This window comes from Neolamprologus multifasciatus, chromosome 12 (genome assembly GCF_963576455.1).
Source record: "Neolamprologus multifasciatus chromosome 12, fNeoMul1.2, whole genome shotgun sequence".
Lineage (NCBI taxonomy): Eukaryota > Metazoa > Chordata > Actinopteri > Cichliformes > Cichlidae > Neolamprologus > Neolamprologus multifasciatus.
This window is the reverse complement of record NC_140450.1, coordinates 17943633-17971631: the sequence shown is the minus strand read 5'-3', so window position 1 is coordinate 17971631 and position 27999 is coordinate 17943633. Positions and strand designations below refer to the sequence as shown.

The 27999-nt window shown below is 39.9% G+C and overlaps 2 protein-coding genes across 3 annotated transcripts in view; one reads left to right on the top strand and one right to left on the bottom strand.

Annotated features, from left to right (window-relative positions):
• The first annotated feature begins 30 nt into the window (after nt 1–30).
• On the top strand, nt 31–12852 carry LOC146506758 (hydroxycarboxylic acid receptor 2-like). The gene is made up of 3 exons (XM_085181093.1): nt 31–276; nt 972–1123; nt 7738–12852. The coding sequence occupies exon 3, from the start codon at nt 9985–9987 to the stop codon at nt 10948–10950; it is 966 nt and encodes a 321-aa protein (XP_085037219.1). The 5' UTR covers nt 31–276; nt 972–1123; nt 7738–9984; the 3' UTR covers nt 10951–12852.
• Nucleotides 12853–14539: 1687 nt separating this feature from the next.
• kntc1 (kinetochore associated 1) overlaps nt 14540–27999 on the bottom strand; it is a 28583-nt gene continuing 15123 nt past the window's right edge. The window contains exons 41-62 of one of the 2 annotated variants that reach the window (XM_085181067.1): nt 27802–27911; nt 27442–27658; nt 27224–27313; nt 26962–27127; nt 26290–26348; nt 25960–26176; nt 25804–25877; nt 25475–25685; nt 25273–25385; nt 25088–25143; nt 24585–24663; nt 24376–24500; nt 24153–24288; nt 23948–24043; nt 23709–23765; nt 23329–23383; nt 22186–22249; nt 19987–20116; nt 19812–19901; nt 19180–19334; nt 16418–16520; nt 14540–16279 (exon numbers count right to left, since the gene is read on the bottom strand). In XM_085181067.1, coding sequence (XP_085037193.1) covers nt 16244–16279; nt 16418–16520; nt 19180–19334; nt 19812–19901; nt 19987–20116; nt 22186–22249; nt 23329–23383; nt 23709–23765; nt 23948–24043; nt 24153–24288; nt 24376–24500; nt 24585–24663; nt 25088–25143; nt 25273–25385; nt 25475–25685; nt 25804–25877; nt 25960–26176; nt 26290–26348; nt 26962–27127; nt 27224–27313; nt 27442–27658; nt 27802–27911 — 2439 coding nt within the window. In that variant the 3' untranslated portion in view covers nt 14540–16243. Of the gene's footprint in view, nt 16280–16417; nt 16521–19179; nt 19335–19811; nt 19902–19986; nt 20117–22185; nt 22250–23328; nt 23384–23708; nt 23766–23947; nt 24044–24152; nt 24289–24375; nt 24501–24584; nt 24664–25087; nt 25144–25272; nt 25386–25474; nt 25686–25803; nt 25878–25959; nt 26177–26289; nt 26349–26961; nt 27128–27223; nt 27314–27441; nt 27659–27801; nt 27912–27999 lie in introns of those variants that run through there. The other variant, XM_085181068.1, reaches the window with a different exon arrangement.

Sequence of the window (27999 nt, the reverse complement as noted above, 5' to 3'; positions counted from 1 at the left end):
TGTCCAGCGGGGTGGCCTGGCAAACCCCCCCCCCCCCCCCCCCCTCCAACCAGACTGGCCACCCCAGGTGCCACCCCGAAGCTAAAATAATAAAATTCAATCAAATATCAGATGTACGATTATGTTCTCATAGTGAAGCCCAGATATCCGAGTGTAAGTGAATGCAGCATCGGCTTCTGCACTATGAGCATCACGTTAGCAAAGGAGCCAAGCACGAAAGAGGCACTGCAGAAAAAAATTTCGGTGAAAGAAAATGAGGAGAGAATAAATGTCCCGGTAAGCAATATTACGTTTGTTGAGTTTAGTAAACTTCGGTGAAATTTGAATACCAAGGAAAGAATAACACTTAAAGAATTATTGCAACCGTCGAATATTTCAGACAGTAGGCTACTGGGGGAGCTAGCACAAGAGTTATAAGTTATAAGATATAATCCAAGTCGTAACATTGCTGTATGGAGCTGCAGATTTGGTTGCAGGTTAATACCGGCAGTGTCACCATGCCAGCTGACTGTATTTCATCATCAGTCAGTGTTGTTCTTTATACATCAATATTACCAAAGTTTACCATAAGGCAGCATTTACACTACACTGTGCGGTCTAGCTAATTTCTCTCATTACTTATCCTATCTGCCAGCTCCATGTTATGAATAGAGTGTAAATCACCCCATGAATGGCTGTGCCATGTTCAATGCAGGGATGTACAGTTCTAGTTCTTAAGGCTCCTGTCCTCCTGGTTTCAGATGTTTCCATACTTCAACACAGCTGATTTAAAGAATCATTTACAGACTTGTGCACACTAGGTGTTTGGGGATTATTTTATTTGAATTGGCTATGTTGGTGTATAGGTGACATCTAAAACGTGCAGGATAGGGGTCCATCAGGGCCAGAATTTGACATCCCTGACTTCTAGTCAAGGTCATACATCAGGAAAGTTGTTGTTTGTGACACAAGTTTTTGCTTTATTACTTTAGGGCCAACCAGAAGAATAAGAAGAATGAAAAGATCTCAAAATATTGAGAATTTCTTCCCGAAGAAGGCTAAAATATAACCAGAAGCAGAGAGCAATGTCAGGGAAAGGTGGACTGTCAGCAGTCATCATTGTCATTGTGTTCTACAAATGAAGGTATGTGTGAGAATGAAAAAGGAAAATGCAAGGAAGGGATGTTTATATTGTCAATAGTTCAACCGATCCATAGGTGACGAATCCTAATATTTGGGGATAAATAATTAACTAAGCAAATATATGTAATGTGGCACATAATTGGAAAGTAAAACAAAATCTTGTTTATTTTTGCGCAATTTATACTGAAAAAATTATCAAAAGAAGGTATAGAAAGTATTTACTTGCTTTCAGGTTTCATTCAAATGTTAGTCTTTTCATTTGTTTCCCCACTTTTTTCCTGTTTCAAAATCAAACACCAGTTTGTGAGATCATTATCTTCTTTTATTAATAGGCAGATAAAGTTTTGCATTGGCTAATTTGTCAATTGTATGTTAAAAATGTTCGTATTTTAATATTCAAAAATGTTTTTGCCCAAAACATATGTGCACTATATGTCAGTAAAATACTATGCAAATATTGCTGTCCTTGAATACTGAATAAACACTGACAAAGCACTGATTCTCTCTCTTGTACTTTATCAACACAGTATCTAAAAACTTTGCACCGTAGTGGTTAAAATCTCATTCTAATAAGAGTTAAAAGCACATTCTGTTATTAGGTTTATAGGGTTATTGAATTATGGTTAACGGTTGGTAGAATCTTTTTTAACATTATCTGCCAATTACATCTGCCATCCTTCTCCAAATCTGTGCCCCTACCTGGCCCCCCCCAACAAAACTTTTCTAGACACGCCACTGTCAGCCTCGGTGTGGTGACGCCACTTCAATGACATCCAAGCCCATGAGGATTATTTCTAAATTATCTTTAAATCCCGAGAATGCGTCTGATTTGTTTTAAGTAATCCAGCTGGGAGGACATAAAACAGGAAATTACAGTCAGATTAAGATGTGTTTTTGTAGATGCACATTCGCATTTGCGGAATAAATTATTCCACAAATCAAAATAAATAAAACAAAAATATTGGGCTTATATAAGCAGGTGTGAACCACCCACTTTCTAAGGTACACCCGTGTAAGTCAAATATTTAATCAGACAATCACATGACAACAACTCGGTGCATTCAGGCATGTAGTCATGGTCTGCTGAAGTTCACATGAGCATCAGAATGGGGAAGGAAAAAGATTTAAGTCACCTTAAATGTGGCGTGATTGTTGGTGCCACACAGGTTTGTCTGAGTACTGTGATTTTTCCACACTGCCATCTCTAGGGCTTACACAGAGAAAATATCTAATGAGCAGAAGTTTTCAGGGTAAAAATGTCTTGTCGATACCAGAGGCCAGACTGCTTTGAGCTCTTGGGAAGAAAAAGTATCTCAAATAATCGCTTGTTACAACCAAAGTCAGAGAAGAGCATCCCTGAATGCACAACATGTCAAACCTCCCTAATACTTACTCCCTTATGGCTTAATCGGTAAAAGCAACAGTCCCAGTTTCTAATGTTGCCCACTCCTGAGCGTGTTGTGTCACATCCTCTGAAAAGGATAAGCGGTGTTGTGTCACATGCCTCTCCTGACTTAACTCCCTGTGGCTGGCAGACAGGTATGAGGAAAAACCTGATTTCTGTTTGTCTCAGTCATCATGATGTCTTCAATCTTTTATCATTTCACAGCTTCAGACAAAATGTTCAGCAACAGATCAGTTCAGACAATCAAGACACACAAAAAATCTGAATCAGTTAGACATGCAAAAGCCTTCTGATGTTGTATGTTTTGTTTACGCTGAATTGTGCTGAGCACTCTAAGTCCCAGTTTAAGTCGTCAGTGCTGTTTCTTGATCTGTTGGATGTTCAGTTTCTCCTCAGTCGACCACCACCAAGATAATCTCTGTGACAACAGACTGACCCTTCAGTGTCCGTTTCTTATTTATATTTTTAGGATCTGCTCAGATCTCAGTGCTGCTCAATGTTGTTAGACTGGAATTTCATGTTCACGCTGCTGGGTGGAGTAGCACACATGATGTCTTATTCCCAGCTATGCAGTAAAAGAAACACAGGCTGATGGGACAACAGGAGATGGGAGACAAAAGGCCCCGCAAGCCATACTGGCTCTTTCACATTTTTTCTCCCTGGTGTAAACTCTGCACACACTGACGATATCTGAACTGTCATCCATGGATAATTACCGCGTGACATCTGTATTAAAGAATTCGGAGTAATGCACTGACATTATGACCAATGAGTTATGTGTGAATAATTAGATGAACTCTGGTGAAGGTCTGTGGAGGAAAGATGGGATAACTGATGGTAACTGTGCATGCCTCTATAGAGCACATTATATACAACAGAAAAGATAGTAATCATTAATAAAATTCTTATTAGTAATTCCTCACACAACATTTCTTGTGCATCAAAGAAACACTCTTCAGATGACGTAGTCTCTAAAACAGGGGTGGGCAATCTCAGTCCACGAGGGCCGGTGTCCCTGCAGGTTTTAGATGTCACCTTGGGTCAACACACCTGAATCACATGATTAGTTCGTTACCAGGCCTCTGGAGAACTTCAGGACATGTTGAGGAGCTAATTTAGCCATTTAAATCAGCTATGTTGGTTCGAGGACACACTCGCATGAATGTGCGAGTGAATGTGAGTGCGAATGGTTGTCTGTCCCTGTGTGTTGGCCCTGCGACAGACTGGCGACCTGTCCAGGTTGTACCCTGCCTCTCGCCCTATGGGATAGGCTCCAGCGCCCCCCCACCCCCGCGTCCCTGAAAAGGATAAGTGGAAGCGAATGGATGGATGGATGGCAGGTTTGACCTTCGGTGGTTCCTGTATTGTTTCTAAACATCCCAACCAAAGTCCTCTTATCTGAGGGTGACACTTTTTCCAGACCTCAGCTAAGTGGTGACACATCTGAAAAACTTGTACCTGTGTACAACTGCTTGAACTGATGATCGGCAGTTGTTTAAAAACAGCTCCAAGAGACCTTCTGAACTTATGTAAATCCACAATTCTTATTCTTAGATCTTCAGTGAGTTCCTTTGACTTCCCAATTGCTCATTGGAGTATTGGTCACTCCAATGAATGCTGTCAAACAAACACTTTTTATGCTGCAAAGAGTTGTGTTGACCAGTTGTGGTCAGTCATGATCACTAATGAGAATATAATAGGCCTTGGTCTAGGTCAAGTTGAACTACATTGCAGAGCCTTTAGCATGACTGATTAAAGCCTTTGACCGTGTGTAGATCGTAGAAATTCCAAAAATAAATTCAAACTTGTGGAACCTTGTCTTGTTTTTTTTAAGTAATCAAAGATCCTCTACAATTATTCATTAAAAGTCCAAAATTATCATGACATTCATGCCCATAATGAGTATGTTTCAACTTCTGACCTGTGTGCTGTATGCATTTTCAGATATTATCCACTAGATGGCAGCAGAGTTAAACATAGTGCCAGCGTTAGCGTCATAATTGTCCACTGCTGCTGATTATGGATGGGCTGAAACAAGGCGGCTTTTTGCCTCACTGTCAAATAACCCCTATGAAGCAACCTGGTAATTCTCTACAACCAGATTCACATTAAAAATGATGCAAGGTCAGACTGTTAATGGCAAAAAATAAATAAAACACTGCAATACAGAAAAAAAGGACTGTGTTTCATTATACTCACTTTATCTTTTATTTAAAAAAAAAATTAAGTTTTGAATTTTTTCAAATTAATTTCTTTAATTAATTTGATTGTTACATTTTTACAACTAGCTCTTTGTTGTTGTTGTTGTTGTTTTTAAACTTTCATATTCTGTTTGAATTTGAGCTACTTTTGTTCAGGTTTTACCTTAATGAGATATTAGTTTCATTATGTGATAATATCATAAGATCATATGTATTTTATTCTCCTGAGCTCTAATGTGTAATTAATTTTAATTTCATTAACATATCTTACAAAACTACAAAGGATGCAGCCAGTAAACTACAGTTACTTCTTACTTTTATTTCTCATTTCTTTTCAGTATTTTCTAAATGAAATGTATAAAACCTTTGAAATATTTTTCTTGGATTAAATACACATAATTATTAATAGTTAAAGTGTGTAAATCTTATCTCCCCAGGGTTAATTTATCACACTAGTCTGCTCACACCACCACCCACAACCCCTTTCCAACAGCGCTAGAAACAGATCACCCGGACTGTAAGACAGGACATGACTAAGGAGTAAATGTGTACATTACATCACCGCCGTGTTCACAACATAACCAAATATGAACAAAAGTACTTTGTTTCCATAGTAATGCTACAACAAATACACTTCTTACGGAACACTCATGAAGTTCTGAGTGTTAAATTCTCAGTTCTTTGATCTTTGGGCTGAAGGAAGGACAACACTGTGTATAAATGCTCAATCAACAATCATTTTATTCCATACAATTCTCATTATTCCATACAACACTTTTGAGCATAAACCATCCGGAGGGGAGATGAGCGCGGGAGGGTGTCCGCCTGATCTCGAAGTGTCTGAGCGTTTCTCACATTCTTATAGCTTCGGCCCCCCTCCAAAGTCATAAAACCTAAACATCCACATACTTTCTAACTCTCAGTGAGCCTGAGTTATGGCCTTGGCTCCCTGTTTTTCTGCTTCCAACCAAGGTGGGGGTGAAGCTCCTGTGGAATGTGCTCTGTCCTCTCTACTATCAGAAAAGCAAGGCCCTGACTCTCTGCACACAGTATTTCTTATAACTCAGCAGTATAATGCATCATAAAACAATATCATTCATTCACAATAAATCAGCAGTCTAATGTAATACAAATCAGTTTCATAAATCTAATAGTTATCACCTCTTCTAAGTCAGGAGAATAATGCAAACTAAAACTACATAATAATTTCACAATCTTTAATTAGGGGTCTAACGTGGCATAAGATAATATAATAATCTCACATTAGTAAACGTCAGTCATTCATACAGAACAGTGAACAAAATCCTGATGCACCCCTTATTTCTTTTTATTTTGTTTCCAATGAGACAGACCTCCCTGTTATTTAAAAATAATTAGTTTATTGTCAGCATTCATTCAGTAAAAGCACTAGATCACAGGTGTCGAACTCCAAACCTCGAGGGCCAGTGTCCTGCAGGTTTTATATTTGTCCTTGATCCAACGTAGCTGAACTAACCATTTGGTTCAGGTGTGTTGACCCAGGGTGATATTTAAAACCGAACAGGACACCTGTCCTCGAGGCCTGGAGTTCAACACCACCCCAGACTAGATGTTACAATCCCTGATAATGTATTGCTTCAAATGGAGAAAGTCTTGAGGGATGGCTGTTATGCAGCCCAGCGGGACACATCGTTGCGTGCCTCAACTTCACAGGGTGTTTCGGTCTTTTATCCCAAGCTAATCTGCATTTTTTTTAACCTCCCTTGGTTAGGTTTCGGGATTAGAGATCTGATCTAGATTATCATATTAAGATTTGGGACACATCGTCAGTAGTGGACCTTGGATTCATCGGGTGTTTCGGCCATTATCACTAGACACCCTCATCCAAGGAGGCCCTGCCAGGGTTGATCGGGCCCTGGGGTGTGTCACTGGTTTATGTTACGTTTTTATTTCTCTACTTTCTTCTGTTTAGTTTTCTACAATTTATTTTCTTCTATCAATTCACTGCAACTTAGAAGTAATCCTTACTTAGACTGCGTTTTCGCTCATGGAAAACGCAGGGTTCGCGTGTGCACAGCGAAAACAGAGACTTTCTAAAACGATGACGTATGCCAGTCATGTGATGCAGTCACGTGACCAATTAGGTCGCGCACACACAAGGTCGAATCTTCTTGCTTTTCACGCATTCGCAGGACTGGAAAGTAGGCGTTTGCGGCCGTTTCAACGTGGACGCTCAACTCTGTGAAAATGACTGAAAACGCTTTTGTGGACGAAAATGCCGTTTTCAAATCTATCCGTTCTAGTGTGGACGTAACCTTAAACGATATCTTTGGGCCCTTGGTCACTAGCAGCCTACAAACCAAACACTCGCAATTTTTCCCCATTTCTTTGTATCTACAAAAAAATCCCAAAGATATCACAGTTTGATGGGCATAAAATAGTATTTTTACGCCAACGGGGTGATTATCAAAGGACCACTACACATGAAAGCAGCTAAAATTAAATGCTTCACTCCAATGTAAAAATGTTAGCCTACTTAGCGATGCAGCTAAATTATGTAAAACGTGTCCGACAGTAAAGGTCCAAAATAACATGATTTGTTTAAGTATTCATACGTGACAGAGAGACGTGCTGACTTCTGCTATTTCAGCCAGTGGTGTTGTTATCAGTCAAAACTGGAATTATGAACTCAATAAAGAACCGTCAGACTTTATTCCACCATGATATACCATCTGGGTAAAAATCTGATTGATCTAAAAAACATACTGCCAATGCAGTAAAAGCATATCTGGATAGAAAAACACACTGGAACACTATCAGTCGTGCATTGGTCTCTCCAGTTCAATTCAACGTAATCTCCTACGACATTGGCGTCCACATGTGGACAATACATTTTGGGTTGTCTAGACCAAAATACCAATTTTGCTCTACAAGGGCCTGACATCTACTTACGAGGACATTATACTGCCACTGTTATTTAAAAAAAAAAAAAAATCAAATCAGGTAATTCTTTGTTTTTACATTTATCAGGTCCCAATTGTCATGGTCCGCGGTGGTTGGCTGAAATTTCCATCAGGCTCCTGAGCCTACCTGGGATCCGCCCCTGGGGAGGACAACCTCCTCCAGTTCCTGCACACCTGGAGCCGATTGCAGGCAATCAAGCCAAAGTGATTTAAGCCTCACCCTGACGTTCATTCACTGCCAGTTCGTTTCATTGCTTTTGTCCTTGCCACATTTCCAAGCCTAAGCCTAACTAATAAGATATTGTTAAATCACCTGCTGTCTCTTGGCCATCTGCTGCGACTGGTTGGGACGAGGGGAGGAAGACAGGATAAAGACACACTGTGGAAGAGAGCAAGAGATTAATAATAACTAATGATTAAATGTAGAGAGGTGTGTAATCATGTAGCGAGTAAAAAAGAAACACACAAAGAAACAAATGGCTCATAATTCACTGCCAAAAAAGCATCAGAAAATGAATGATAGGAAGACAAAAGCCATTTTTTCTCTGTGTGTACAGGTGGAAGTTGTTACAGCTCAGTTTCTCCCATATTTGTATTTCCACTTCTCGGAGCCCGGAGAACTATTCCTGAAGACTATTTCAAGAAATGACGAGAAAGCTTACCTAAGAGAGTTCTTTTTATTGAAGAATAAAAATGGTCAAACCAACAAACTCTATTTTTGCCTTATGAACTGTATTTCCGTCTATGTGTGGGCATGTCTCAGCCAGTCACTGACCCATTTTCCAGTTTTCGGAGCAAACTATAAAAGACATGAGACACGGCCCAAAACCTATATATGAAATAAAGTGCTTGACTCTGTGACCTTTTGCACTGTTACCCTCCTCAGTGATGCAGCTTCATTATGCAAAACGTGTCCAGCAGTAAAGTTTTATCTGAAAGGTGCTAAATGACACAATTTGTTTAAGTATTCATAGTGAGGAAGAGACAGGTACACCTCCGCTATTTGAAAAAAACACAAAACCCCCAACTCCGTGCAGGATGTGCAGAACATCATCTGACACGTTGTCCCCTCAGTTGATATTTATATAGTTTCGCTTCATGAATCAATAAACGTGGGCTTCAGTACTTCACTACGCCACCGTGGCTCATTCCAGTACTGAACCTCTGTGAAAATAAAAAGATCTGAAACCTTTCGGACATTTCTCAGATTCTGTTTCATTAAGGACTTAAATATTATTATACAATATGTACGTAAGTACTGAATTCATTTACAACAAAGCATCAGAGAATGGATGATAGGAAGCCATCAGCCAATTAAAAACAAGTATCTTTCTGCGTGTACAGGTGGACGCTGTTAGTGGTCAGTTTAATGCGTCGCAGCTGGATGCAGACAGTTTTTCTCATATTTGACTTTGCAGATCGCCTTTTTTTTCCTGGTCTAATCTTATTTGGTCACGTACTACCTGGTGTTAGGTAGCTTCATGAAAAAGGTGTTGCAGCAGATGCAGGTTAAACACTTCTCCACAATGCATGCAACAAAGTGAAGCCTTTGTGTACAATTTTTTTTTGGCACGTGGTAAATAAAACCAATGCGGTACAATGTGGCTTTTTAAAATTGCTGAACGTTCTCACGCTAGCTGCACAGCAGTGGGTGATTGTCCCAGAATAAGAACTTGCTTATTATTATATTATTAGGTATTATTCCAAGATAATAAAATAAACGCTAAACTTCCTGTACATAGAGAGTGCACAATAAAAACCAACACAGATCATTATCTAGTCTTTGTGATTCATGAGAAAAGCTTCTTAGTGGAGTGTGAAATAGTTATCTATGAAAGAGAGATTCTTCAGTTCTCCATGAAGGGCCCTGTGTGGACTGAGGTAAAGATGTGAGGAGTGCTTCATCACAGGTATGAGTTCCTGCTTATGTGCTCAGAGATTTGATTGAGTAGGACGGTTTTAACTGTGCAGCAATGCAGTGTGACAACATAAGGTTTATAAAACTCCAAGGATAAACAGCTAAAAATATTTCTGCATGCAGAGATGTGATCATTTGTGTAATAGTGATTTTTTTTGTTATCACCTTTATTTTTATTTCTTTATTTCTACAGAAATTTAATACCACCAATACAGACAACTAATTGCTTGTTAACACCTAAAAAAAAAAAAAAAAGCAGAAGCCTCAGGCTTCCGGGTAAAGGGTGGACCACATAATCACACTTTTTTTGCATTTGCATTTCCCTTTAAAGAGTACGGGCAGCTCCAAAGGCGTCATTTCTTTTTGTGAAGGCATCAAAGAGGCACGTAGCTCACGATGCGTTGCAGCTTCAATGGCACTCTGCTGATCAATGTCCTCCCTCCTCTGCTGATGACAGAGTTTGTCCTGGGAGTTCTTGGTAATGGTTTGGCTCTGTGGATCTTCTGCTTCCACCTGAGGCCCTGGAAAAGCAGCACAGTGTTGCTCTTTAACCTGGCAATGGCTGATTTTCTGCTCAATATTGTTTTACCTCTCCGTGCCAGCTACTACTTCGCCGGGATCAAATGGAAGTTTGGAAACGCCCTCTGTAACATTTGCCTCTTCATGCTGGCCCTGAATCGCAGCGGAAGCACCTTCTTCCTGATGGCCATCGCTGTGGACAGGTACATGCGTGTGGTGCATCCCCACCATCCCATCAACTCTCTGAGCGTCTCTAAAGCCATAATCGGAGCACTCGGGCTGTGGTTGGTCACCGCTTCAATGACTGTTCATGTCTTCACTTTGTCACACGTCAACACAACGTACTGTGAGAGCTTCATGATTGACACCAAGACCAAGGGTAATCTTTCTTGGCATAAGTTTGCATTTCTCTTTTCCTTCTACATGCCTCTGCTGGTCATCCTCTACTGCACATTCTGCATCGTTCGCTACCTGAAAGGGAGGCAGCTGGCCCAGCATGCCAAGATCAAGAAGGCCTTGTACTTCATCATAGTCGTGGTAGTGCTCTTCATCATTTGCTTCCTCCCAAGCAACTTCACACAGCTGATGATCTGGATCAAGTCCTATAAATTAGCCGGTTCCTCTAACATGTGTTCTGAAATGGAAAACCTTACCATTGTATTTTACATCACCATTAGCCTGACCTACCTCAACAGCGTGTTGGATCCTGTGGTCTACTACTTCTCCAGCCCCGTCTTTAAGAGCATCTGCAGGAAGGCTCTTCATCTGCCTGAAACAGAAAATGCTGAGAGTACAGAGAAGAAAACCCGGGAAACGGGCTCCCAGTCGATCAGCCAGCTGTGATCACTAATCTGAGGAGGTATAACAAGCAGCTTCATAGCTAAAGGTTCAATTTAAAGTTTATCGATTCCATCATTAAGCTGTAAGTGCTTAAGCTATTTCATATTTACTATTTACTGCACTTAAAAAAAAAATTAACTGCATTTTGAAAACATGGCAATTATGGAGTAAAAACCTCTAAAAGTCAAAAAACGATGCAGCTGTGTCTTCTATAGAGCCGTTTCTAGCTAAAGCAGTCTCACTCACACTTTGAAATAATAAGCTACACACTGGCACAGAAATCCTCCGAACTGAGTGATTAAACTTTTCATCAGTGAAAAGCTTTTTTCTTTTTTTACCAGCACATCACTTGCTTAGAAGCTATCACAGCAATGCTGACTGCACTTTTCTAAATGTATTTGTCTTCCAAAACATGTACACGTTAAGACGTTTGAATTAAACAAAGATTGCGACGTTGATGTGAAATAAGGAGACATTTATAACCTCATCTGAATACAATTTCTTTCTTTTGTCATGTGAAAACTATAATAATGGGAAACATACTGCATATATACATAATGTATAAAAGCTTTTATACATGAATTAAAAATATGGATATACATTAAGGCAACTTTGAATAAAAACAACAAAACTGTATGAATATGTATTCTTTGTCTTTGGCCAATGCTGTATGAACGTATGATAATAAATATAAGTTTATTGTCAACACTGAGATGTTGCCCGTTTTCTTGGAATCTTTCAGAAGTGGGCGATGAAGGGATCATATTGTACTGCTGGCATTGCAGCAGTACAATATGAAGGACACTCCTCCTGGCTCAAAAATATCTCCCTGTAAAACAACAGGCACTGGAGTTTATAGCTGCTTTTAGGTGGCTGGGGTAGAGGGAGGGTACACCCTGGACCGCTTGCCAGTCTGTCACAGGGCTAACAAAGAGAGTCAGCTGTTCACTCACATTGACACCCCTTTGCAATTTAGAGTTGACCTAAACCCACTAAAGTAAGTTTATCAATCAAAAAAACGATGTTTAGACTGTTGCACAAAGATGGTTCATACCGAGAGAAAATGCAAACACCACGCAAGTGGTGGGTTTGAACCCCGGACCTCCTTGTTGTCAGGTAACAGTGCTAAACACCATATCAGTGTGCAGCTGCAACAGCAATATCAGTATGATATAATGATTAGGAATAATCTTTCAGGACATGCAGATATGGCAGATATATAAAATCCAGACCTATAAATATAAATATAAATACTTGATACGAAGGAGAAGACAGATGTGTGCTCCATCTACACTGTTTTTCTAAATGTCCATGTGCTCTCCCAGATAAAGAGACACACTGAGGTTCTGCATCATCTCTTGAATTAGGAAACAATGGCTTTAATGAAAGCCTGATTGTTCCTTAAGAGATTTTAAGCAATGAGCACAACCCTTAGAGAAAAATCTTTCACATGTATATTATCAAATCTGTTTGTCTGCTTGTTGCATTAGTTTGTTTTCCTGGTATTCGGCTCTCTATTAGGTCTTCTGTTTTTCTTACATGAAACTATTTTAACCAACTCACAACTGCAGTTTCATAACTGCAGTTGTGAGTTGGGGAAGTACAATATCTGATGGCCTAATTCAGCAAAGACGATTCAGACACTTTGGTTTCTGTGAATAGAGTTTATAAATATAACTTTATGACACTTGATCTGTCCACTCTGAGAAACAAGCCATTTCTTCTTTTTCATGCAATCATTTAATTCACACTCAGCTAAAATTATGGTTCTTGTGCAGCTTAATCAAGTCCTTGAATCATTGAAAACACATAAATGATACAAATTGCATTTAAAAACATGCATTGGTTTATACATCTTTATATAGTGTTTTCTGAAAGGCAACAGTTTGAGTGTATAAACATATTTAATCTTGTTTAATCTTGTCTTGACCTTTTTACATACAGTGGGGCAAAAAAGTATTTAGTCAGCCACCGATTGTGCAAGTTCCCCCACTTAAAATGATGACAGAGGTCAGTAATTTGCACCAGAGGTACACTTCAACTGTGAGAGACAGAATGTGAAAAAAAAAAAAAAAAAAAATCCATGAATTCACATGGTAGGATTTGTAAAGAATTTATTCGTAAATCAGGGTGGAAAATAAGTATTTGGTTAATAACAAAAATACAACTCAATACTTTGTAACATAACCTTTGTTGGCAATAACAGAGGTCAAACGTTTACTATAGGTCTTTACCAGGTTTGCACACACAGTAGCTGGTATTTTGGCCCATTCCTCCATGCAGATCTTCTCAAGAGCAGAGATGTTTTGGGGCTGTCGCCGAGCAACACGGACTTTCAACTCCCGCCACAGATTTTCTATGGGGTTGAGGTCTGGAGACTGGCTAGGCCACTCCAGGACTTTCAAATGCTTCTTACGGAGCCACTCCTTTGTTGCCCGGGCGGTGTGTTTTGGATCATTGTCATGTTGGAAGACCCAGCCTCGTTTCATCTTCAAAGTTCTCACTGATGGAAGGAGGTTTTGGCTCAAAATCTCACAATACTTGGCCCCATTTATTCTGTCCTTAACACGGATCAGTCGCCCTGTCCCCTTGGCAGAAAAACAGCCCCATAGCATGATGTTTCCACCCCCATGCTTCACAGTAGGTATGGTGTTCTTGGGATGCAACTCAGTATTCTTCTTCCTCCAAACACGACGAGTTGAGTTTATACCAAAAAGTTCTACTTTGGTTTCATCTGACCACATGACATTCTCCCAATCCTCTGCTGTATCATCCATGTACTCTCTGGCAAACTTCAGACGGGCCTGGACATGCACTGGCTTCAGCAGCGGAACACGTCTGGCACTGCGGGATTTGATTCCCTGCCGTTGTAGTGCGTTACTGATGGTGACCTTTGTTACTTTGGTCCCAGCTCTCTGCAGGTCATTCACCAGGTCCCCCCGTGTGGTTCTGGGATCTTTGCTCACCGTTCTCATGATCATTTTGACCCCACGGGATGAGCTCTTGCGTGGAGCCCCAGATCGAGGGAGATTATCAGTGGTCTTGTATGTCTTCCATTTTCTGATGATTGCTTCCACAGTTGATTTTTTCACACCAAGCTGCTTGCCTATTGTAGATTCACTCTTCCCAGTCTGGTGCAGGTCTACAATTCTTTTCCTGGTGTCCTTCGAAAGCTCTTTGGTCTTGGCCATGGCGGAGTTTGGAGTCTGACTGGTTGAGGCTGTGGACAGGTGTCTTTTATACAGATGATGAGGTCAAACAGGTGCCATTCATACAGGTAACGAGTGGGGGACAGAAAAGCTTCTTACAGAAGACGTTACAGGTCTGTGAGAGCCAGGGATTTTCCTTGTTTGAGGTGACCAAATACTTATTTTCCACCCTGATTTACGAATAAATTCTTTACAAATCCTACCATGTGAATTCATGGATTTTTTTTTCACATTCTGTCTCTCACAGTTGAAGTGTACCTCTGGTGCAAATTACTGACCTCTGTCATCATTTTAAGTGGGGGAACTTGCACAATCGGTGGCTGACTAAATACTTTTTTGCCCCACTGTACATGAACACAATCTGTAGAATACTATGCAAAAGTCTTGATCCACCCCTCAATTTAAAAAGAAATATTTTGCAGAAAAACGCATCCACCGATTTATTGAAGCAGTCTGGTCTTTCTTAGACAAGGGAGTCTGTCAAACTGTGTTAGTATATTGACCTTTCTTTGATTAAACTGAAAAAATAGGAACAAATTCTTAGTTTTTGCTTCTAGTAACAAAGTCCCAAAAGATACAATTTAAAAATGGTTCTTTGGCAAGTTGTCTATAATGCTAGGGCAACACAGATTCATACCTTGAGTTAGGTTCCTTGAACAAGGACCGGACTAAATCTGGACACCAGTTTCACAGAATGGCCATTTTAGATGAAAATAAAACCGTCATTTTAACACAAAGCCACGCAGAGAATACAAAGTCTTCCATTTCCCATGAGGCAAGTGAGTTTGAAAAGGAAGTCCCGTGACATTAATTTAATGTGCTCCTCTCTGGGAACAGATGAGCTTTATAAGTCCATTTAAGGGCACACCATGTGTAGCTAAACCACTGACAAGTAAACTTGCTGAGCGTTCTTGATGGGCAAACATGTGATACATAATCTCTGCACACCTGAATGAGTGACAGCTACAAAGGAGAAGAAAAAACTGGAGGACCAAAATTTATAAATCTTTTGAAAAATGCAGAATGGATAAAGTTCAGCTCGGATCGCTCTCAGTGTGAGTGCACACTTCCTCTCAAATATCACACAGTCACTTCTAACAGCGAGTGACGGGAAGTAGTCCATCAGAAACGAGACCAGTGTTTAAAAAAAGTTGATGAACCAAAGAAGTACGACTAAGATAAGGAAGCTGTTCATATAAATGTGAAAGTAACAAGTATTTAAAAAGAAAACAGAAATAACTTTAGGAAAATGTGAGCACAGCAAGTAGGTCCCGCGTTCGAAACCACCATCTGGTCGGGACCTTTCTGGGTGGAGTTCATATTTTCTCTCTGGGTACTCCGGCTTCCTCCCACACTCCAAAGACATGCAGTTAGTGGGGTTCGATTCTAAACTGCCCATCGGTGCAAATGGTCGTCTTAGCCCTGCGTCAGATTGGTGACCTGTTCAGGGTGAACCCTGCCTCTCGCCCTGTGGGAGCTGGATGAGCGAGTTTGGTGTGGAAGAACTTGACTGTCCTGACCTAAATCTGATAGAACAACTTTGGAATGAAGTAGAGCAAAGACAGGACTTCTGGTTTAACAAAAAAAAAAAATCCCACAAACACCCCTAAATCTTTTACAAAGCCTTTTCAGAAGAGTTGAAGTTGTTATAGCTGAAAAGGTTCGGCCAACATCGTATAAAATTCCATGAAGTAAGATTGCTTTGTTCCTTAATGTGTGTGATGGCAGATGAGCTGATACTTTTGGCAACACAGTGTACATCATTTATTAGGATTACTGCTCCTCTTTCTTTTAGAACCGATGTGGGACAGTACTTTAACTTCAAAATATTGTACAAAGTGTGGCTGTGCAATGAAAATCAACAGTTAAACTCAATACACATCCTAGGAAACAAACTTGGAGTTACAGTGGAAAATAAAAGTTGACGTGTGATCTGCTGCTTCATAGCTCATCTCCACAGTTTTCATAAATGAATAGTTTATTCAAATATTACAGCTGAAAGATAAATGTGAAGTGCAAATACTGCATCTCAGCCTAAAGCAGACCAAGGAGGATTATATAAACACGGCTGAAGCAACAGTGCTGGTTCATCTCAATACTCCGTGTTGCATGTTAAGAAAGTCCTGAAAAACAAATGAAATCATTAATGCACACAGGTGAAGTGCTTTTAGCTAATAAAAAGAAACTTCTACTTCACATCAAACATGATGTGTAGCCTTTACGTTCCAATAAATTGGGCCCAAGATATTGGCTTCAGTTACCTTCAGGCAGCTGGATGACAACGAGCCATTTGTCAGGGTTTTCCCTCGCTGACGCTCTCTGTGTTTCATGTACTCACGAGCGAGTGATTCAGCATCATCATGGCTGCAGGGAAGATAGAAGAGCACAGACAACTAAAGTCATGCAACTTTAACAGGTTTAAGACATCTGTTTCTAACACAGTTCTGTTCTGAGTGCGAGCATTTAAACTAAACTGGAAGGAAAAGCAAAAATCTGAATTTCGAGCTACAAAAATCTGAATTTCGAGCTACAACCTGAGACTGTAGGATAACATTAAGAGTAAGTAAGAGTAACAGTAAGAGCTAGCTTTTTAAAATAACAGCCAGTCTGTGACAACCTCTTCCAGTTAAAAGGTTTGAGATATGAAGACAAAATTTAAAAAATATATGAACAAACTGAGCCAAAATGCACAGTGTGTGAAAACCTGCTTTCATTTCAATTAAGAAATGAAAAGCAGCCAGGTGCTGCTAATCAAAAGCATTTGATTAAATGATCATCAGCAGATATCAGCACCTGTATGAAAGCAGATGTTTTGGCAGTTTGCAGGTCAGGAGTATTCAGGATTCACTAACTTTCATTAACTTAGTATATCAAAGTATTCTAGAGTCACATGTGAGGGCATCTGTCCAACAGCTGAAGCCAGAATAATGGGCCTCATTTACTAATATTTGGGTGGAAATGTTTTTATCATGTGCAACAAATTAGTTTGCACGCAAAATTACAGTCAGATTCAGAAACCTGCAAACTGGCCTATTTTATTCTCACCACTGTGGGTATGTTAGTAAATCAGAATAGTTCAAAACCAGCAGCCTTGTGGGAGCCCCATATAATTTGCCTATTATCTGCGCACTTCCCCGCCATGGCTTCTCTATATAAGTGAACACACTCCAAGTGAAGAGAAAGTGGTGACGATGTTATAAGACAGAATCCTGCACCTCTGAGGCAAGAAACAAGAAGAACGTCTGACCATATAAAATTAAATAACAGTGTCTGGATGCTGAAAGAGGAAGCCAGAAGAGACCAAAGAAGTTTCAAAAATAATAAATAAAATAAGCACGCAAGCCTGAAATAACAGAATATAATTTCTCCTGAGAGATTCCCTGTGCACCAAAGTTGACATAAAAACAAAAATACCACAAGGAATAAGAAGATTAAAACAGGTGGAGGCCGAGGAACCAACCAACCATGTGATCCATCAGCCCCACATGAGAACCTCGCGAGCTTTGGGTAGTGACTGAAAGAATCGGATGCAAGTGGCACAAATAAGCTTCCACCAAAGGGTGGCTGTGCTTCCCCTTTGCGATAGTATTTTGTTTTCTTCACGTGCCTTTTTTGTAGTCCTGAGCATTTTATGGCTTAATGCATTTTAGAAAGCTATGAATAAAAACCAAAATTCAATGATAATTGCTAATAATTGTTAGTAGTAGTAGTAGTAGCAGCCCTACTCATTTTACAGATTTGTGTTTTGTTGTATGTATGTTTGGTCAGAGGAACTGACCTAAACTAAATTTGTTCCTAAAATACAAAAATATTGATAAATCACAGATTTGTGCATATGCACTGTGAATGAGTAAATGAGGCAGAATGGTTGAAATAGAAAAACACCAAGATTTTGCACTGATCCGGTCAAAGAGCAGACCTCATCCCGATTTAAATGCTGTGGTCAGATCTTAAGACAGCTGTACATAAGTGAACATCTGCAAACCTCAATAAACTGAATAAAACCAAACTCAATGTTCGGATAAAGGGGCTTCTACAAGCAAACAGAATCATGTAGTTAGTTTTCACATGCAGCGTCTGTGTTTTCTTTTTTCTCAATAAATGATGAACTAGCGTAATTATGTTGTGTTGTTGTTCATCTAACATTGTATCTAAATAATTTTAGAACCTGGAAACGACCAAATAATTTAAAAATTGTGCACCTATGCGTAAACTCTTAGACTTGAAAGAAGGTGGTGTGCTCGTTTTCCACACAACTGTGTCGTACTGTATCCCACGAAGAGTGTAAAAAATTTGTAACTCAGGTTAATTCATTATGTTTGGGTAAAAGATCAAATCTCCAGTTTATGATGAGCTCTTAACCACCTGAACTGCACATTACCTCCTAACTGTCTACAAAGAGCCACATGTAAAGCTAATGTTACAGCCGGAACAGCCCCCAGGTCGGCTGCATGATACATGCAGATTAAAAACAGCTCAAAACACATCTGTTCAGACAGGCATTTAGGTAATATTCATGTGTAGCAAACTGTTTTATTGGATATGCTACTATACCCTCTTTATAGTGTTTTATTGTTTCGATTAATATGCTTTTATTCCCATGTGAAGCACTTTGAAATAACTTCCTGTTTTAAAAAGCTAATGTTTTTTTCTGTGTAAGTCTGAGGCCCATGGTGAAATTGCAGATTGGGGATCTGGCCATTACAGATCAATGCAGAGGAGGCGTCTCAGTGCGTGGTTACAGACTGGATTTTTATGTGCATAATAATGAAAGCTTTAGATCACAGCTCATAGATATCATAGGCACATGTAGATCATTGTTAGTCTCCTTCCATTTATATGAGGGTTGGAAAGACAGGTACCCGCTCTTTATATCCTTGTACGGATGATTACATCAGGTTTTAGACATTTTAGATTTTAGATCACAGCACTATGCATCAGTTTATTGTTGATATTTTTAAACCATCTCTATAGAAAAGTTTTTGTTGCTTTCCTATGAAGGGTTGAGAGGTGTGAATCTCACCAGTTCTGGCTGATCAGATAGTCCACCAAATCTTTCACTTGGTTAGGCTGCCCACTCGACACTATGAGCTGCTTCAGATGGCTGAAGTGTTTCGTCTTCAGCAGTTTCTGATGCTGTCCATTCTGGCTGATGAAAGTTAACACAGTCTCCCTGACCTGATGGATCATTAAGAAAATTAAGTAATGTAGTATAAGACATTAAATATATAACATAATATACTCTATAATTATATATAATTATATGAGAATCACAATGAAGAATGCAGATGAATTTCATTTCACCAGATGTTACAAAACAGCAAATCTGCTCACGTGAAGATTGGGTTTATTTCTGTGTTTGGTTAGCAACACTGTTTTTCCGACACACAAAAAAATATCTTTCATAATTTCACACCATCTAATCAGTTGATCAAACTTCCTGTTTAACAGTTTTAAGGAGTGTGCTGATACTCAGAAATATTAATGTCTAAAAAATAAAAAGAATTCTATTTTTTAAAATATATTTAGAAACAAAGAAAGATTAAATGAAATGACAATGTAGCTGAAGTGGAAATTTTTAAATGATAGTACAATGTGGTAACAAGTGTTAAAGGCAGTTAAATCTGTAAGCAGTGGAAAGACGTCACATCTAACCTGTGAAGGAATACCAGCGAGTTCCCCGGTGTTCATAAGCTCGTCCACCTGCTCGAGCACAGCGAGCGGGTTGCAGACAGACAGAAAACCCTGCAAAAAAAAAAAAAAAAAAAAAAAGAGTTAAAGCCTAAACTACACGTTTACTTCTCACATGTATTTAAATGGATGCACTCACCTGGACCTGCTGCTCCTTCTTACTGGCACAGGGAATTAAAAGTAGCGTTCCCAGGGCGAAGGCTGGCAGATTGAACTGTGCAAAGCGATTGGCAATTCCGATCAAATCCAGATTCAACAAAAATGGGCACCTCGGGAGGGAAAAAGAATGGCGAGACATTAGGAGTTAAGGTGAAGATTAGATGAAGCATTACTCAGGTCTAATACTGATTCAGAAATGAATCAGAAATGGATCAGACGGAAGTAGTATGTTTATAAACTGTTCAAAAAATTAAACGAACACTTAGAAAACACAATGGGGAAGGAATTATGCTGGACATCCATCCATCTATCTGAAATGGACGAGGTAATATGTTAGAATAGGCAGAATGCTACATTCAAAGAGACCCTGAAAATCAAAGTAAAAAAAAGATCAATAAAAAAGATGCAGCAGGTTAGTCCAGTTTTCAAAAATTTCACTGCAGCAACTCAGAATGGCACTCAGTAGTTTGTATGGCCCCCACAAGCCTGAATGCATGCCTGAAAATATCATAACGCGCAACATAATGTTCTCCACCGCTTCTCCTGACATTTTCACATGCGTCTCATGTCCACAGGGTGAACCTGGTCTCATCTTTGAAAAGCACAGTGCACTAGTGGTGGACCTGCCAGTTCTGGTATTCTGTCCAGCTCTCCTAGATTAATCTCTCTCTCTTAGAATCTCCTCCATGCTCTTGAGACTGTTGTTGGACTACCTGTGCACTCTCTCTGCAAGGACCAGGTATCACCTCATGTTACTAGTATGTAACCGTCTGCTACTGAACTGACCCAGATGTTTAACTGACCTGATGCTATACTCTGATTAGCGTTCCTTTAATTATTGTTTGACCAGTGCATATTTTATGTGTCTTTTGGAAAAACACAATTATACAAGCATTCAAAGTACATACAGAACACATGCAGTGTATATAGGCCAGGAGTGGCAAACATTTCCTTATAGGGAAACATTAGCGTAGATAAAATAAGCAAAAGACCACACTAGGGGCAGAACAGGCAGTGACCTCGTTAACTGCTGACTCAAAACAATGCACCTAAATTCAATATCAACTTTCATTATTAATATCTTATCTAAACTGAGAAAAACATATATACAAAAACATGATATTGCAGTTTAGACCTACATCACTGCATTAAGAACAAAACACAGCCTTTTACACTCATTCACTGTGATGATGTCATGTGTCATGAAACTGTGTTGTTCTTCTGAATCAAATCATGGCTGCTGATGTGAAAACACAGCATATAGATGTGCCCCAATTCCTGGTTCTGACTGGTTTTAGTCAGTGATGGCATTGGAAATCTGTTTATTGAACACAAATGAACTACACACGGGTTCAGTTTACTGCATTTTTAAGCCACTTGTCTCAGAACACCAAAAAAACTAAAACAAACAAACAAAACCCCAAGCATGTATAAGATCATTGGTGCCACAGCTGACTGAGTTACTGGGACCCTGGATGCCTGCATGCATCTGCTGCAGCAGCCTTGCATTTCCTGATCGTTCTCAGAAGAAATCTGACTGCACTGAGGCACCGAGATGAGGTGCTCCAACCAGTACTTGTACCATTCTTGCAGCAGCACCACACCCTGTTTTGGCAGGACAATACCTGTCCACACAGGACAGGTCTTTGTGGATCAGGAGCATATCCTGACATATCCTTGGCTTACTTATTTCTAACATGCCACCTACTGAACATACAATTTTTTCAAGGCAGACACAACCGGTGACTATTAATTGGCTGTACTCAACCAGTATGAAAGAGCAATTCTTCAACACTTGTACCATCAATGCACAGATGCACAACAGCATGCACCGTGTCCACAGGTCAAACCTCATTTTAGATCTCTTGTTTGAGCTTCTATTATAGTTGATGTATAATGCCTATTTAAAAACACTTGCTGACCAGTATATTTTAAGTGTGAACACTTTATGTAGTCTTATCGAGTATTTGCATCTTTATCTACGTTCAAGGCCTCTTTTGTTTTTGTAGCACAGCCAGAGTTTTCAAGTCCTGATTGAAAAAGTTGTATCAAGATTTATTTTTTATTTTTGCTTTTAAATTAGTAAAGAGTGTACACACAGTATGCTGCCCTATTCAAACACAAGAAGTCCATGAAAGAATCAGTTTGGTGGTTATAGCTGAATGTGAGTGAGGCATACTTGAGGAGGAGAACAAATGTCCTGTAGAGCATCGCCTGCTGATCTGGACTCAGAGGAACAGAAGCTGGTGCCAGGAAAAAAGAACAAACAAACAACTGCATTTAAAAGAAAAGCTGAACAGAGCAGAGCAGACATGCATCATCAACTTTAAAAGGCTTCATAGGAAGCAGTTAGCTAGTGAAGTTACTATCAGGGATCTTATACTCAGTGACAGCATACCGTCATGTCCACATTAATGATCTACACTGACCCTGCTTCAGGTAATCATCCCTACCATCCTCTATAAAGCAGTAGTACTGTACAGATGAGCATATCTGTAAGATTTAACTCACATATTTCTGTATTATTATTGCAGCTGTTTCTCAGATTTGAGTAAACCTGTTATTTATCAATGTAATTTGCACTACTAGCTGACATGTTTCTCTTCTTTAAGTTAATCTAAGTTTTCTTTTCTCTTTCTTTCTTTCTTTCTTTCTTTCTTTCTTTCTTTCAAAAAACAAATATCACTGTTTTTTTGCCCTTATACTTATTTTAGTACACCCCATTATCAGCTTTGCCTCAGAAACAGCTCACTTGTATGAAGTGGCATACACAGCATTATTTGTTGTTAGATCCGATCAAGCCTGTCTTGGTTTTGGGGAATTGCTTATGGGTGGTTTCGAAATTCTGATGCTGAAAGGCTTAAAAGAAAGACTTCTTGAAAAAGTTTAAAGCAGTAAAATAAACTTCAGCTCCTACTTTTCTTCTTCAGTTTTTTTTCTTTTTAATGAACCTGCATTAAAGCCCTTACTCGTGAGTCTCATTATTCTGACTCTTCAAGGGGAAGCTGTGGCTCATAAGGTAGAGTTATTAATTGATGGGCAGTCATACCTCATACATGCCTTTCTGTTATTGGGTTGCATTGCTGTAACTATACACAAAGCCTAAAGTTGCACCACTCTTGCCACAACATTTCAACATAAAGTAATTTTTCATCTTTTACTTGCCAATGAAAGAGGAACAAGACACACGCAACTTGTTTGTACAAGTCTTAAGCCTGCAGGGGTGAACAAGTTTGGGGCTAAAGTTTCCAATATAAAGAAAGTGGATATCTGAACATCAACGAGCACCAAGACAAGCAAATTTCAGTCATTTGCGTCGTACCTGAGACAAAAGGTGCCAGTATCATGCTCCTCCAGGTCCGGGAGAAACTTGAAATCTGCGGAGCACAAATAAAATAATTACTCGTTGTCAAACTGGAAAGTTATTTTTGGCACCGGACATCCTGTGGTGCAGTGGTTAAACTGTGCTCTACCAAATGCAATGCCACTGCTTTCGTTCCAGCAAACACATAAACACACACATAAACAACCAAAGCCGATTGTTGGGAAGCATGCTCTGCACAAATGTCTGAGCATCAACTCCAGTGCTGCATTACTGTAAAGACATTAGGCATATGTGGTTTATGACACTTTAGAGAAAATGGTTTTCCAAGTGAAAAAAAATGCCTTTTTTCAATTCGTGAAATAAAAGTGATGAATTACCTCCCACAAAGCCGGAACAGCCACTATTGCCTCCAATACCTTCTGGAGGTGGCTGATCTGAGGACGAGAAATATTTACATTCAGGTGTTACTTCCGAAACACAACCCAGCTGCTATTTAGGAATAATGTATTTATGGATCTTCAGCTTGAAAATATTTCCAAGTACTGGAGAAAAAACCCCTTATTTTACGCTACTTGTTTTTTTGGTCTTTGAATAAAAGCGTGATGCACGTTCTCACCAGGTTGAAGCCGAGCAGCTTCTGAAGCAGGTTGTTCCACAGCTGAGGGTCATAAATCTGGTACTCCAGGCACAGGTCTGCTACCAACCGCACAGCCTGAAAGGATAAAAGGTGCTTCCGGTTTTGTGTCTGACATTTCTAACCCAATGAAGTAAAAGTGAGGAAACAAGCTGGAATAATTTGAATGTTGTCTGTCAGAAAGTACCTGAGGCTCATGACTGTGGTTCTTCCAAAGCCCTTTAACTAAACCCTCTTTGGGACTACTGAGAAAGGACTGAACTGTGTACGGGATGTTTAATGCTTCCAGTTGCGAGACAAAGATGTAACACTTCAGGTAATATCTGCATATGAATAGAAACCAGAAAAACATTAGTTACTATAGACCTACAGGCCATACAGGTACCGTTTACCTTTTCATGGATTCTTACGGGATTTTGGTGATGGGGATTTGCAGCTGAGCCTCCAGAATGGGTGCATCAGCGAGGCGGACGAGACAGAGTAGCGCTCGAGTCCGATGGCAGAAGGTCAGACGAGGCCCAGATGTGCTAAGCGGCTAGAGAAGGGAAATCAAACACAGATTCAGTTGGACTTTTCCCCCATTATTGCTTTTGTTTTGTTTTTTTCCCTTTAAACGCACCCAAGTTTCTGCAGTTAAGATAGGGCTCAGATGACGGACAGCATCTTGCATCGAGCTGGACTGCAGCATGTACACCACCCTGTAAGCATTAAAAACACAGTGAGTAGAACGACTACGCCAGTGGGTTCTCAACACAGAGCCAGAGAGAATTTAGAGCAACCAAGTAATCTTTATTTCATTCATACTGCAGATGCATGCAACATCTGTGGGCGCTGCTAAAGGCTTTTGTAAGAAAGAAAGAAAGAAAGAATGAAAGCACTCTGTAAACAGTAACCGATATCTTAGGGTTGCACTTGCATGTCTGCGGCTGCTCTGTCATACATGTGAGCTTTGAGGTCTCGATCTGTGGTTGCCTATGAGGGCAGAGTTGACAGCTGAGCAGAAGACACACTGCAGTGTCACTGCTAACATCCTTTGTAACTCAAAGGTAAACTATCCCGTTTTAACTAATTATCATTAAGAAAAAAGAAAAGTAGTAAGAATGGAAAAAGTGACTGCGCTACCTCATCAAGTCTGGGTCCTCCTCAATGTTGCTGACACAGTCACTATACCCAATATCCTAATTAAATAAGAAGAAAGAAAAAAGTTTAGTTGCACTATACACACAGCAGCAAATCTGATAACACACAATACAGGAAGAAAAACAATAAAAAGGCCGAGCGATAAGATAAAGCTACGACTGACAAACCTTGACCACAGCCGGGCCCGTCTTGCAGATCCATTTTTCTAACAACATGGTCCGAATTTTTAGAAGATCCACATTATTGACTGTGGCTATTTCTTTAACTGCACCATGTATATCTGAGAAATGGAGAGACCTGGTTATATATTTAGGAAAAAAGCGATCTTAAAAAAATAGCATTAACTACTGCGTTGACAAGTGTGCTCACCTGGATACGTCTGACCTCCTGACTCTTTGTAACGCTGTTCCACACTGCTGTGCTCGTACAGGGCCATTATGAGCCTGCCTGGCAGCCCAGACAGCTTCATCAGCTCTGGGTTGTTCAGCTGACTGGATATTAAAGTATTCTCAGTGGCTGAGCGCTGAAACTGAAGCTTCAGCTTGGACAGAAAGGTGTCTCCTCTGGCCCGTGCTGCCTCCTGTGTGAGGTTAGAGGAGGGGAAGGAGAGGAGAAAAAAACCCCATCAACTAATGTATAAAAAACTTTTTAGATGGGCATTTGAGACATTTCAGAATGTGAAAAATTCAAAGACTGACATCAAGGTGTGGATCCTTTAACCAAGTGTCTCCAAGTGCCAAACAGAACCTGAGTGACTGTGTCTTCTCATAGCCTGTAGAGAAGAGGAAACACCTAAGTGCATCTATACAAACACCCCTCACAGTCCAGCGTAGAGTCAAACGTGCAGCTCAAACCTGGCGGAAGCTCCTGGGTTATCTTGTGGGCCGTGGCAGCAGCCCACTCTGGGCTTTGGATACATTTGATGTACTTCATCATAGTCTTCGCCACCTTGAAAGTCTCCTTGTTTTGACAATGCCCCTGACCCATTTTCCTTTGCTCTAAGATTAACGGCTTCATTTTCTTCTCAAAGACATGGTTTGCTGCTGACATGTAGAGCTTGTCAAGGCTCACCTGTGGAACAACAGGATGGTTTTAACAGCCTAAATTACCTAATTTTATGAATAAAAGAATATTTTCTGTGATTAAACAGACTAAGGCCGTGGTTTAGATTAGTGTGGCTTTACCTTCATGAGTTTGCTAATCAGCAGAAGTGTGGGGAAGGTCTCCTCACTGAGCTCAGGACCTAAACAAAGAAGAATATTTTAACTTCATCAGTTTTAAACCATCTCATCAACTCTACCAGTATACTTCTGTCTGTAACTCAAAAGGGTTTTAATGAACCATGATAAAAACTTTGTTGGGGTGTAGAGTGGGGTCATGTTAACAATCCATTAAAAATGGGCTTAAGTCAACCAAAGCCTTTGAACTAGAATTCTTAAATTTTTGGTGTGTTTTACTTTTGACCTCTGGCCTGTTCTTCCAGGTCAAATAAGGTCAAACCTTAATAAAATGTCTTTAAAACTATGATTAGAGAGAATGAGCTACCTAGTTAGTTAGAAATATACTGTACTGTAATATTATATAATAAGCTTAAGTTATTGATGCCCACTTACAATACAATACCCTTAAAAGTAAATACTGACCACAAATGGAGCTTTTTGCTTCTTGTCTATGATAATTATTATTTTAAAAGTAATAGATGCCAGTGTGCAAAAATGTTCACAGTTCAGGAGAACAGCTGAAATGACTTCCTTTTAGACAACACCTACATTATAACAACCTTCTACCACTGCAGATGTGATGAAGATACGTTTATGAGCATTAATACTGAGGTGTGAAAACAGTGGTTAACTTACAGATAATCTTCCAGTAATGCTTGGTCTGCATAAGCAGGTGGAAGGGAAGTCTGCTGCTGGAAAGGGGGTTTGGCAGCAGACCGGTTTCGAGTAGATGTGTGTTCTCCACGTCTGTGGGAGGAGAGACTCGCGTGTAGGACTTCAGATGCTGCAGGAGACCCATGGCCTGTGGGTTTAAAGTCAAATGTTTCAAGTCCCAACATTTCATTTTGAACACAGTGAACTACATAGGCTTGAATATGCCAGTGTGTTTGGTTTTTACCTGACCAACAGAGAGGCTGGTCACGTTCTCATCTGCAGCCTGTATGATCTTCAGCACCACTTCTATTCTCTCGTAGTTGTATGGGCTGAGCTGTATGAGAGGAAACGTTTTACAGATCAGCTCAACAGATTTTTGTAGGTTGGAATTAGATTTTTTTAATGTTTAAAAGTCTTAAAAACAGGTAATTTTAGCCTATACTATATTTTAATAAGAAAGACCTTGAATATGGCAGCACAGAGGTTGTCTGTGAGCTTGCTGGTGTTGTGTAACATTGGGATGATCTGCAGGACTCGATCCAGCGTGTCAGTGTGAGACAGAGGTTGCGCCTCCTCCTGACCGACAGCTGGATCACCTGCACCTTCCTCATCCTCCTGGAGCAGCAGTAAGGTGGTAATGTACTGGTTGATTACACTATCATGGTCCAGATCGTAGGTGCTGCAGAAAGGGAAAAAACTACTTTTAGCATAGCTGAGCATGACACATACATGCACTCCAAAACAGGGTGGACATTTAAACACAGTCCAGACACATTCGTCCAACATGTTAGATGGTCAAAAGTGACAACAGGAGGAGCTGACCTGCAGTACTGGAGGATAATGTCTGGGGTGATTCTCTTGTTTTTCACTAAAACAGGGATCAGAGTGCTCTTCATCTCAGACCGCTGACGGAACACTGGCTGGATTGATATCTGGGAGAGAGACGCACAATAACAAATATGAAGTGATACAAAACAGGGAGAGAGAATGAAATACACAAAAAATTAAACAAATCATTAT

Coding starts and splice junctions, on each gene's coding strand:
- LOC146506758 (XM_085181093.1), top strand. CDS start 9,985: ATGCGTTGCAGCTTCAATGGCACTCTGCTGATCAATGTCCTCCCTCCT.